Genomic DNA, 13,759 nt, shown 5'->3' with positions numbered 1-13,759 from the left:
GGCTCCTACCCTTTAACTTTTTGTCTGAAAATTAAATATACATTTTACTCAACTACCCAATCCAGTCAGTAGTGTGGGAATTTAAGGCGACGCTGTTGGTGTGACGTATAATTTAGTGGACGGAACGCTTCTTTCAGCAATAGTTAGTCAGACACCTCGGTAGCTTGCTAGCCAAAATATACGAACAAATAAAGCTCTTTAGATGCTTTCGTTTTTTTTTATTAGCCACTGTGTTTTAAAACCACTTCTGTCGTCTAGTTGGTTAGTTATCCGATTTAATTTCATATTTACGGTGTTGTTGTTATTAGTCAGCTGGCGGGCTGGTTAAGTTAGCATTAGCCTAACTAGCTAACATCCCCGACCATGCGGTCACTAAGCTACTCTTCTCCTGCTAAAGATAATATCTGCTGGATGGAGAAAGAAGCTCTGATCTTTCTGGTGAAAGAGGAGAAGGAAGCGGAGGATGTCACACTAAAACAAGAAGTAGAGGATGAGGCTGTTACAGTGAAAGAAGAGAAAGACGTTACAGTAAAAGAAGAGGAAGAGAAAGGGGATGATGCCGTAATTGGAGTGAAAGAGGAGGAAGGGGAGATGACTGTCACATCGAAAAAGGAGAACGAGGAGGAAACTGGATGGCTGAGGCCGTTTTCCCAAACGCATCTTAAGGCATCCAACGATGAAATTAGCCGTAAGATGGTTTTGAGAAACAGCGTCCTGATTAATACTAGTAAGTACTGTCTTAAATACCAAACTCAGCAGTTGTTGAACTGATGTGTGGCGTTAAAGGGGAAATATGCAATTGCTACATCAATTTTTGGACTTATTTTATTATTTATATATAGCCATTGATTCTTGAAGAATATAACACATGCCTCATGAGCTTAGTTCAACTGTTGTACCCCATCAGAACCCCAAATAAGCTTTTTTTACTCCAATGTTTAGAAACAATGTAAACCAACACTGTATCGCCTCAACATGGTTAAAACTATAATGTTGATATCATGGATGGTCTCTCTATGAATTTGAAAGTAGTTACATTTCTCTTATTACCAAAACAGTGGTGGAATGATTTTTTAAACCGCAACAAAATGGCTGCTCAGAAACTTGGTTTGGTAAACAGCTGAGGGATGGGGGCTGGAGAAATGTAACCACTCTCAAATTCATAGAGAAAGACATTGTAGCAACCTTCAGGCTATCCCCTGAATTCACTACACTATGAATACAGACTGGCCATCCATGAGGTCAAAATTATTGTTTTAAACAGAATTCTAGGCTATATAGTATATTCTAGAATTCATCCATTATGTCATAATGATAGTTTAACAGGTTTCTAGGCTATATAGTATATTCTAGAATTTTTCCATGATGTCATAATGATAGTTTAACCAGGTTTCTAGGCTATATAGTATATTTTAGAATTACCAGTGGAGATTTCCTGTGGGGGTCAAATTATTAGAGCTGTTGATAAGTCATTGTATAATATTCAGCAAAAAAATGTCATGCCCTTACTTTAAAGGCAAGACATACCTAGATGCAATTGCATTCATGAATTGGTTTGAAACCTTTGTTTTAAACCCTTATCAAAGTCTAATGCTTTAAGCATGCTGTTTGATTAAATAATTACAGATACACAAGTTACATGAGGGAGCCAGTCATCAATATAACCGAGAAAAACTCTTCCCTCCCGCTGCTGCTGGACTTTGTAAATACTGTCGTTATGCTCCTGAAGTTTTAAGTAATTAACTACACCAGCGGTCGTCAAACTTTTCCATTTAGAGTGACAATGTATCTGACCATTTCTACCGATCTGCGTGCCAGTTATGATTTTCATATGCACATTTTTGTGGAACAGTTTCATTTAATTTATAATAGTATCAGAAAATCATTGTCTGTGATTAATCTACATTCTATCTAAATGAAAATTTTACAAATCTAAAAGTAACTTTTATTGCCAACTATGTAAAAAAAAATAGCCGACATAACAAATAAAAACATTGCATTCTGCAGGTAGAAAATATCCTGATAAAAATAAATATCCTAGAAATCACATTGGCTGCTCATGGCCTGTCTACAACAAACTTGAAACATTGTATCAACTATCAACTGGGTCCTCCGAAACTTGTGATGGCAAGCTTGCGACATTGTCTAAAATATTCTGGGCCCTCAGTTTCCCGCGCCAGTGAGTTCAGGACAGACACAGCTGTCGGCTATTTGTGCAAAGGATAAGAAGTTATCAGGTATTTTATGACATTTCCACTGGATCAGAGAATTACATTTTTTTCTTTTCATGCCGAGTGAAAATATTTTACGAAAATAATTTGAGGAACTATTATCGTACGCAATTGATTTTGATTAGACTTTGTTTACTTGCTGTTTGAGGTGAAGAAAAAAAATACTTTGAGATGCTCCACAGCTCATTAGTGGTGGTGCGTTAAGACAATGAGAAATACTATCAGACATCCTCAAATGGGCACATTTATAGGCCTACATTTGCACACAGGCCAGGTAGACTAGTCCTACTTCTATATGCGTAGTTAGGTGTGCGTCCTTACTCAACACTGACAGGAGTGTTTCAAACAAAAGACAATGAATAAATTGGGAAAGCTGACGCATCTTGCAGGGTCAGGTCTGGGTGGTCTGCCAGGGGTCGTTTCATTTAGTATCCGTTTGGGTCGGCTGGGGAATGAATCCATTTCTCCATAGTATGTTGTACGGAAGTTGACCGACTGAAAGGGAGTGTAACTTTATGACTATTGTTGGGTTCGGGCTAAACTTTGAAAATTGAGATATTAAAGACATGATAGATCAGACGCAGAGTATATAAAGGAGTGAGATCTGTAGAAAGACAGTGGCTGTGGAATGTGCTGGGTGGATGGGAGGAGATCACAGGATTGCTATAGGGGAAGTGGAGGAACATCTGTGGATTAGGCGAAGGAGGGGTTGAGGTCAGATCCCCTGAAGGGAGTAATAAGGGTTTAGTATCCTGTTATCCTCTTCCTGTTGACCCAGAATATGTAAGGACTGGAGAGGAGGATTGCCCAAAGTGGGGTGTATAAACTTGTGATGGTGAGAACATGTTGTTGTCTGAATTACAACTTTAACGACCCTTTGGGAAGAATTAAACTTGGTTAACCTCTCTTGTGTATGTGGGACGCAAGCGTCCCAACTCAACCACAGCCATTGAAATAGCAGGGCGCCAAATTCAAAATAACAAAAATCTCATAATTCAAATTTCTCAAACATACAAGTATTATACACCATTTTAAAGATAAACAGCTAAAATGAATCACTAACCTTTGACGATCTCCTTCAGATGACACTCCCAGGACTCAATGTTACACAACACATGTATGTTTTGTTCGATAAAGTTCATATTTATATCCAAAAACCTCAGTTTACATTGGTGCGTTATGTTCAGAAGTACTTTGCCTCCAAAACTCTCCGGTGAAATTCCATCAAATGACAGAAATACTCATCATAAACGTTGATAAAAGATATGTGTTTTACATGGAATTAAATATAAACTTGTTCTTAATGCATCCGCTGTGTCAGATTTTTAAAAAGCTTTGCGTCGAAAGCACATTGTTCAATATTCTGAGTACAGCGCTCAGAGACAAAGCAAGCCATACAGTTACCAGCCATGTTGTGGAATCAACAAATGTCAGAAACAGCGTTATATATCTTCACTTACCTTTGCTGATCTTCGGTGGAATGCACTCGAAAGACTCTCAGTTCCACAAGAAATGTTAGTTTTGCTCAATAAAGTCCATATTTGTGTCCAAAATCCTCCGTTTTGTTCAGGTGTTCCCTTGGACACTGTGTTAAACAGGACATTCACATTAGCCTTACAAGTATAATCCAAAGTAGTGTGAAATGCACTAATATTACCAGATACACTACATCCATAACTAGTGGTTTCCTCATTACCAGATACACTACATCCATAACTAGTTGTTTCCTCATTACCAGATACACTACATCCATAACTAGTGGTTTCCTCATTACCAGATATACTACATCCATAACTCGTGGTTTCCTCATTACCAGATATACTACATCCATAACTCGTGGTTTCCTCATTAGCAGGGAGGAGTTTCTACAACCAAATTGCATGTGCATCGCCCTCGTGCCGCAATTTTATTAAACACAGAAAGGGGCCTATATTGGAGACCGTAAGTCGTCTGGCACACTGCTTAGTTTCAACAACATGAATAACTTATTTCTAGCCTACAATCATCGATGTTACTACTAATGTGAAAACAAGACAAAATATGATCATTGTTGCTCATTTTAAGACAATTGTCAAATAACTTTAACATTCATTACAGATGTCAATTGTTGTACCACATCATGGCTACGCTGTTGGCATCACCTTTTACAGTGGATTACCGCTGTTGTGGGCCTTTAATCATCTGTCTGACTTTGTTGTTCACACAGGAGAGATACGGGACTACCGTGGGTCCTCTGGGGAGCCTCAACAACCTCATGATGCTGTAGAGGCAGAGAAGAGTCTCTCCAGATCAGAACACCTCAAGAAACACCAGCAGAGATCCACAGGGAAGGGAACTCACTGCTGCTCTGACTGTGGGAAGAGATTCACCTCATCAGGCATTACAATTCATCAGAGAACACACACAGGAGAGAAACCCTATAGCTGTGGTCAATGTGGGAAGAGATGTACTACATTTGGCCAGCTGACTCAACACCAGAGAATACACACAGGAGAGAAACCGTATAGCTGTGGTCAATGTGGGAAGAGTTTTGGTGCATCTAGAGATCTGACAGTGCACCAGAGAACACACACAGGAGAGAAACCTTATAGTTGTGGTCAATGTGGGAAGAGTTTTACTACATCTGGCCAGCTGACATTACACCAGAGAACACACACAGGAGAGAAACCTTATAGCTGTGATCAATGTGGGAAGAGTTTTACTACATCTGGCCAGCTGACATTACACCAGAGAACACACACAGGAGAGAAACCTTATAGCTGTGATCAATGTGGGAAGAGTTTTACTACATCTGGCAAGCTGACATTACACCAGAGAACACACACAGGAGAGAAACCCTATAGCTGTGATCAATGTGGGAAGAGTTTTACTACATCTGGCAAGCTGACATTACACCAGAGAATACACACAGGAGAGAAACCGTATAGCTGTGGTCAATGTGGGAAGAGTTTTGGTGCATCTAGAGATCTGACAGTGCACCAGAGAACACACACAGGAGAGAAACCTTATAGTTGTGGTCAATGTGGGGAGAATTTTGGTCAATCTAGCACACTGACTCTTCACCAGAGAATACACACAGGAGAGAAACCTTATAGCTGTGATCAATGTGGGAAGAGTTTTACTACATCTGGCAAGCTGACTATACACCAGAGAACACACACAGGAGAGAAACCCTATAGCTGTGGTCAATGTGGGAAGAGATGTACTACATTTGGCCAGCTGACTGTACACCAGAGAACACACACAGGAGAGAAACCTTATAGCTGTGATCAATGTGGGAAGAGTTTTACTACATCTGGCCAGCTGACATTACACCAGAGAACACACACAGGAGAGAAAGCTTATAGCTGTGATCAATGTGGGAAGAGTTTTACTACATCTGGCTCTCTGACTGTACACCAGAGAACACACACAGGAGAGAAATCTTATAGCTGTGGTCAATGTGGGAAGAGTTTTGGTCGATCTGACCAATTGACATCACACCAGAGAACACACACAGGAGAGAAACCTTATAGTTGTGGTCAATGTGGGAAGAGTTTTGGTCAATCTAGCACTCTGACTCTACACCAGAGAATACACACAGGAGAGAAACCTTATAGCTGTGGTCAATGTGGGAAGAGTTTTGGTCGATCTGACCAATTGACATCACACCAGAGAATACACACAGGAGAGAAATCTTATAGCTGTGGTCAATGTGGGAAGAGTTTTGCTCGATCTGGCCACCTGACATTACACCAGAGAACACACACAGGAGAGAAACCTTATAGCTGTGGTCAATGTGGGAAGAGTTTTACTACATCTAGCAATCTGACTGTACACCAGAGAACACACACAGGAGAGAAATCTTATAGCTGTGGTCAATGTGGGAAGAGTTTTGGTCGATCTGACCAATTGACATCACACCAGAGAACACACACAGGAGAGAAACCTTATAGTTGTGGTCAATGTGGGAAGAGTTTTGGTCAATCTAGCACTCTGACTCTACACCAGAGAATACACACAGGAGAGAAATCTTATAGCTGTGGTCAATGTGGGAAGAGTTTTGGTCGATCTGACCAACTGACATCACACCAGAGAACACACACAGGAGAGAAACCTTATAGTTGTGGTCAATGTGGGAAGAGTTTTGGTCAATCTAGCACTCTGACTCTACACCAGAGAATACACACAGGAGAGAAACCTTATGTTCAGTGTGACAAAATACATACATGAAGGAGTTATTTTTTTTGATATCAATGAATTCATGTCACAATGTAGAATGTTTTAACATCGTAGTATGAGTATTTTAAGGAGTTTCTCAATGTAGAACCCTAATTCAATTGATTTCAGCGTGATATGGATATTAGCCTTGGGAAAAATCCAGGCTCTGAATGAAAAGAGTACTATTTATGTGATTTATCAAAAAGTGACTAACACAAAAAGAGCTTTTGTTACACTTACCACGTTGGTGACCCACTTGAATCAAAATGCAACACTTCTAAATGTAGCCAACTGTTTTCTACAGATTGTCCTCTAACCAGGGATGTACACATTATTCCCAGATTCCGTGTGGTTTTTGAGCTGTTAGTTTCAACAGGACGTGCAACCTCATATCCCTTCTGTCACACAATTGATTTCAACATGATATCGCTGAGTGATGACAAATATGTGTTGTGTTCCTTTGTTTAGTGACCCCTACATTTAAATGCATCACTCCAATATGTAGCTGACTGTCTTCTGCAGGTTGTCCTCTAACCAGTGAGGTTAAATATATCTCCCATTTCCATGTGTTTTTTTAGTTGTTCGTTTCAACATCACGTACATCCTGATTTCCCCCCTAATCGATATCAGTAATTTATACATATTACTTTATGTTCTATATTATACATACAATACATATGAACAGACATTTGGTTTTGATATTTCATATTTCCAATTCATGTAACATTTAGTAATCATAATTATTTAAGTAATCAACTGACAATTTTCGGGTATAATTATATTGACGTTGTTGCCCTTCTTTTAGAATATCAGGGTTCATGTTCAGATGTGCCAAACCAAATGTACTAGAGCATGACATTGGGGACTGGGTCTTCCTGTCTTTAAGTTTGGTGTGGGTTGTTCTTTAGTTTTCCTCTTCTTGGGCAGATTTAGTGGGTCTCATTGTGGGTGTCTTTTATGTCCCAGTTGTTGTTACTAGTCAATTTTCAGTGGACACTGAGAGCAAAACTGCAACATTATGTTATAATACTTTTATTGCATCAAATGGTTGTTTTATACAACAGAATAGAGGGTTCTTAGAACTATTGTGTCTGTGTGTTCTACTGAGGATGGGCCTCTGGGAGAAAACACTGACAGGACATTTACAATGTCTTTTGGGTGATAAAACCTGAAGAGACCGCATTTCAGAGCATGAGTTAATGTTTCTGTTCTATATGGTACCAGGGAGAGATGACCCCAGGGCCAGACCCTGGTCTCTACACAAAGAGTACTGTTTTTACAGCAGATACTGTCTGCTGAGAATTATAAGTCTCTTTCATACAAATCTTAACCTTGTGACCCATTCTATACGTCTGTTGTTCGTCATGTAGGTTTGATAGGGGTGTATCTTGGCTATAAAAGACCTTTGTACCTTTGTATCGTGCCTCTCAATGAATCATCTGGGGGTGATTCGTCAACCAGCCATCATTATCGTAGAGCACTCAATTGATTAACTTTATATGTGTGTATTGTATTGACATGCTCCCTTATTATAAAGTGAATAAAGGTTTAGTTTAAGAATAATTCTGACTTGTGTGATAAGTTTCTCTCCACATTTGATATTAAAGAAATTAACCACCACATTTGGTGATGGGGATGTTCACTTGGTGACCGCTTCTGACGACCTGGGTAAATCGTGCACTTGGGATCTCAGGGAAACCACACTTCGGGAACGGAGCAGATGGACCCACCTTTGATCTGAGAGGTAGCCTGACTGCCATTAGGTACCGAGATGAGATCCTCAGAGCCCTTGTGAGACCATATGCTGACACATGCACATTTGTGGCCTGCTGGAGGTCATTTTGCAGGGCTCTGGCAGTGCACCTCCTTGCACAAAGGCGGAGGTAGCGGTCCTGCTGCTGGGTTGTTGCCCTCCTACGGCCTCCTCCACGTCTCCTGATGTACTGGCCTGTCTCCTGGTAGCGCCTCCATGCACTGGACACTACGCTGACAGACACAGCAAACCTTCTTGCCACAGCTCGCATTGATGTGCCATCCTGGATGAGCTGCACTACCTGAGCCACTTGTGTGGGTTGTAGACTCCGTCTCATGCTACCACTAGAGTGAGAGCACCGGCAGCATTCAAAAGTGACCAAAACATCAGCCAGGAAGCATAGGAACTGAGAAGTGGTCTGTGGTCACCACCTGCAGAATCACTCCTTTATTGAGTGTCTGGCTAATTGCCTATAATTTCCACCTTTTGTCTATTCCATTTGCACAACAGCATGTGAAATGTATTGTCAATCAGTGTTGCTTCCTAAGTGGACAGTTTGATTTCACAGAAGTGTGATTGATTTGGAGTTACATTGTGTTGTTTAAGTGTTCCCTTTATTTTTTTGAGCAGTGTACTACATCCATAACTAGTGGTTTCCTCATTACCAGATATACTACATCCATAACTAGTGGTTTCCTCATTACCAGATATACTACATCCATAACTAGTGGTTTCCTCATTACAGATATACTACATCCATAACTAGTGGTTTCCTCATTACCAGATATACTACATCCATAACTAGTGGTTTCCTCATTACCAGATATACTACATCCATAACTAGTGGTTTCCTCATTACCAGATATACTACATCCATAACTAGTGGTTTCCTCATAAGCAGGGAGGAGTTTCTGCATCCAGATTGTTTGTGCATCGCCTTCGTGCCGCAATTTTATTAAACACAGAAAGGGGCCTATATCGGAGACCAAAAGTCGTCTGGCACACTGCTTAGAGTTTCAACAACATGAATAACTTATTTCTAGTCTACAATCTTAGATGTTACTACTAATGTGAAAACAAGACAAAATATGACTATTCTTGCTCATTTTAAGACAATTGTCAAAGAATTTTAACATTTATTACAGACATCAATTGTTGTACAACATCATGGCTACGCTGTTGGCATCACCTTTTACAGTGAATTACCGCTGTTGTGGGCCTTTAATCATCTGTCTGACTTTGTTGTTCACACAGGAGAGAGACGGGACTATCGTGGATCCTCTGGGGAGCCTCAACAACCTCATGATGCTGACGAGGCAGAGAAGAGTCTCTCCACATCAGAACGCCTCAATAAACACCTGCAGAGATCCACAGGGAAGAGATCTCACCGCTGCTCCGACTGTGGGAAGAGATTCACCTCATCAGGCATTAAAATTCACCAGAGAACACACACAGGAGATAAACCTTATAGCTGTGGTCAATGTGGGAAGAGATGTACTACATCTGGCCAGCTGACTCAACACCAGAGAACACACACAGGAGAGAAACCGTATAGCTGTGGTCAATGTGGGAAGAGTTTTCGTGCATCTAGAGATCTGACAGTGCACCAGAGAATACACGCAGGAGAGAAACCTTATAGCTGTGATCAATGTGGGAAGAGTTTTACTACATCTAGCAGTCTGACTGTACACCAGAGAACACACACAGGAGAGAAACCTTATAGCTGTGATCAATGTGGGAAGAGTTTTCGTCAATCTGGAGAGCTGACAGTGCACCAGAGAATACACACAGGAGAGAAACCTTATAGCTGTGCTCAATGTGGGAAGCGTTTTAATCGATCTTGCCATCTGACTCTGCACCAGAGAACACACACAGGAAAGAAACTCTATAGCTGTGCTCAATGTGGGAAGAGTTTTCGTCAATCTGGAGAGCTGACAGTGCACCAGAGACTACACACAGGAGAGAAACCTTATAGCTGTGGTCAATGTGGGAAGAGTTTTACTACATCTGGCCAGCTGACATTACACCAGAGAACACACACAGGAGAGAAACCTTATAGCTGTGGTCAATGTGGGAAGAGATGTACTACATCTGGCCAGCTGACTCAACACCAGAGAATACACACAGGAGAGAAACCTTATAGCTGTGCTCAATGTGGGAAGAGATGTACTACATCTGGCCAGCTGACTCAGCACAAGAGAACACACACAGGAGAGAAACCTTATAGCTGTGGTCAATGTGGGAAGAGTTTTGGTGCATCTAGAGATCTGACAGTGCACCATAGAACACACACAGGAGAGAAACCTTATAGCTGTGATCAATGTGGGAAGAGTTTTACTACTTCTAGCTATCTGACAGTGCACAAGAGAACACACACAGGAGAGAAATCTTATAGCTGTGACCAGAGATAATCTGATTAAAGATCTCTGACTAAACATCAGAAAATACACGAAGCAGTTGTTTCATGATATCAATGAAATTATGTCACAATGTAGAATGTTTTATCATTGTAGTAGGAGTATTTTAATGATGTCACAATGTAGAACCCTAAACGTTTGTTCCCTGTTCTATTGATTTCAACATGATATGGATATTAGCCTCAGGGGGAAAATCCAGGCTCTGAATTGAAAGAGTACTATTTATGTGATTTAACAAAAAGTGACTAACACAAAAAGAGCTGTGTTACACCATGTTGGTGACCCACTTTAATCAAAATGCAACACTTCAAAATGTAGCTAGGTGTTTTCTACAAGTTGTCCTCTAACCAGGGATGTACACATTATTCCCAGGTTCCGTGTGGTTTTTGAGCTGTTAGTTTTAACAGGACGTGCAACCTCATCTCCCTCCTCTCGGCACAATTGATTTTAACATGATATCGATGAGTGATGACAAATAAGTGTTGCGTTCCTTTGTTTAGTGACCCCTACATTTAAATGCATCACTCCAAAATGTAGCTGACTGTCTTCTGCAGGTTGTCCTCTAATCAGTGAGGTGAAAGATATCTCCCATTTCCATGTTTTTTGGTAGTTGTGTTAGTTTCAACAGCACCTACAACCTGATTTCCCCCCTAATCGATATCAGTGATTTATTGCTACTTGTCAAAACAACAGCGTTTCTGGTGCTTGTGCAGTTTATAAGGTCCTTGTTTAAGTAATATGATTATTGTGGCAGATGTTTGTGTATATAGCACATTTTATATTTAGGCTTTCAATTTATCACAAACTGTTTCTGCATTTGGACTATTGATTTGGACACGTTTAAACTGTGACATTGGGGATATCCCACCTAGCAAAATGTCGTTGAAAATAAGACTATGACCGACATACAATATAAGTTTGGTTTTACTTGAAAGTGTAAAAGAAAACTATTTAATTTCAACGTACTCGCAGCTTATACACATGGACACAGTATAATAAATCGGTCTATAATCTATTTTATTAACAATCCTAATAAATTGAGTCATAAATGTAGGATATATTTGTTATCTTAAGGGGGAAGGTGTTACAGTCTTTAATTTTTCCATTTATGTTTGGACATTAGCAAGTCTAGCTCGTTAGCAAGTAGGACGCACTGATTGGTGTCACCTCATTAGTCAGTATGTGTTACACCTGTGCTGGCTTGTCCATCTCGTTAGTGGGAAGGTGTTTCACCTGAGCTGGTCCAGGTTCTATTTAAGAGTGTCTGGCCCAGTGCTCCAGTTGTCTTGATAGATGTGGAGAGTCAACACCTTTAGTTGCTCCACCTTTTTGGTTTGCTTCCTGTCTGTAAGTTTGGTGTGGGTTTTTCTTTTGTTTGCCTCTTCTTGGGCAGATTTAGTGGGTGACTTTTAGGTCCCAGTTGTTGTTACTAGTCAACTTTCAGCTTTTATTGGATCAAATGGTTGTTTTATGCAACAGAATAGAGGGTTCTTAGAACTATTGTGTCTGTGTGTTCTACTGAGGATGGGCCTCTGGGAGAAAACAATGACAGGAGATTTACAATGTCTTTTGGGTGATAAAACCTAAGGAGACTGCATTCCAGATTATGAGTTAATGTTTCTGTTCTATATGGTACCAGGGAGAGATGACCCCAGGGCCAGACCCTGGTCTCTACACAAAGAGTACTGTTTTTACACCAGATACTGTCTGCTGAGAATTATAACTATCTCTCATACAAATCTTAACCTTGAGACCCATTCTATACATCTGTTGTTCATCATTTAGGTTGAAAGGGGTGTACCTTGGCTATAAAATACCTTTGTACTTTTGTCTCGGGGCTCTCAACGAATCTCTGGGGGTGATTTATCGACCAGCCATCATTATCGTAGAGCACTCAATTGATTCACTTTATATGTGTGCGTTGTCTTGACCTGCTCCCTTATTAATAAGTGAATAAAGATTTAGTTTAAGAATAACTGACTTGTGTGATAAGTTTGTCTCCTCAATTGATATGAAAGAAAATAACCACATTTGGCGATGGGGATGTGAATCTTCACTTGATGACCGCTCCTGACGATCTGGGTAAATCGTGCACGAGGGATCCCTTAAAATTGGGATCTCAGAGAAACCACACTTTGGGAACGGAGCAGATGGTACCACCTTTGATCTGAGAGGCAGCGAGCCAGTATAGATGACCATGAGATAGAAATGTGAAAATATTCCTGCAGGTTAAAATATTGTTGAAAAACAACTATTGATTAGGTATGTTTGGGAAAAGCATTGTGTGACTGTGATATGAGAGTTGTGACTGATATGAGAGTTGTGTTCCTCACGGAGATCTATAGTTCCTCACGGAGATCTATAGTTCCTCACGGAGATCTATAGTTCCTCACGGAGATCTATAGTTCCTCACGGAGATCTATAGTTCCTCACGGAGATCCATTGTTCCTCACAGAGATCTATAGTTCCTCACGGAGATCTATAGTTCCTCACGGAGATCTATAGTTCCTCACAGAGATCTATAGTTCCTCACAGAGATCTATAGTTCCTCACAGAGATCTATAGTTCCTCACAGAGATCTATAGTTCCTCACAGAGATCTATAGTTCCTCACAGAGATCTATAGTTCCTCACAGAGATCTATAGTTCCTCACAGAGATCTATAGTTCCTCACAGAGATCTATAGTTCCTCACAGAGATCTATAGTTCCTCACAGAGATCTATAGTTCCTCTCAGAGATCTATAGTTCCTCTCAGAGATCTATAGTTCCTCTCAGAGATCTATAGTTCCTCTCAGAGATCTATAGTTCCTCTCAGAGATCTATAGTTCCTCACAGAGATCTATAGTTCCTCACAGAGATCTATAGTTCCTCACAGAGATCTATAGTTCCTCACAGAGATCTATAGTTCCTCACAGAGATCTATAGTTCCTCACAGAGATCTATAGTTCCTCACAGAGATCTATAGTTCCTCACAGAGATCTATAGTTCCTCACAGAGATCTATAGTTCCTCACAGAGATCTATAGTTCCTCACAGAGATCTATAGTTCCTCCTGGAGATCCATAGTTCCTCACAGAGATCTATAGTTCCTCCTGGAGATCCATTGTTCCTCACAGAGATCTATAGTTCCTCATATAGAAATATGTTTAATCAGATGAT

General features: G+C 40.4%; 1 protein-coding gene across 1 annotated transcript; it reads left to right on the top strand.

The window, feature by feature from the left end:
* Positions 1–140: 140 nt before the first annotated feature.
* On the top strand, positions 141–12,547 carry LOC129847085 (zinc finger protein ZFP2-like). The gene is made up of 2 exons (XM_055914875.1): positions 141–727; positions 9,439–12,547. Exons 1-2 carry the CDS (start codon positions 364–366, stop codon positions 10,593–10,595), a joined length of 1,521 nt encoding a protein of 506 aa, XP_055770850.1. The 5' UTR covers positions 141–363; the 3' UTR covers positions 10,596–12,547.
* The last annotated feature ends 1,212 nt before the right edge of the window (positions 12,548–13,759 follow it).

The sequence above is a fragment of the Salvelinus fontinalis genome, unplaced genomic scaffold (genome assembly GCF_029448725.1).
Source record: "Salvelinus fontinalis isolate EN_2023a unplaced genomic scaffold, ASM2944872v1 scaffold_0699, whole genome shotgun sequence".
NCBI classification, from domain to species: domain Eukaryota; kingdom Metazoa; phylum Chordata; class Actinopteri; order Salmoniformes; family Salmonidae; genus Salvelinus; species Salvelinus fontinalis.
The sequence above is the reverse complement of the archived record's forward strand: the minus strand, read 5'-3'. Positions and strand labels throughout refer to the sequence as shown.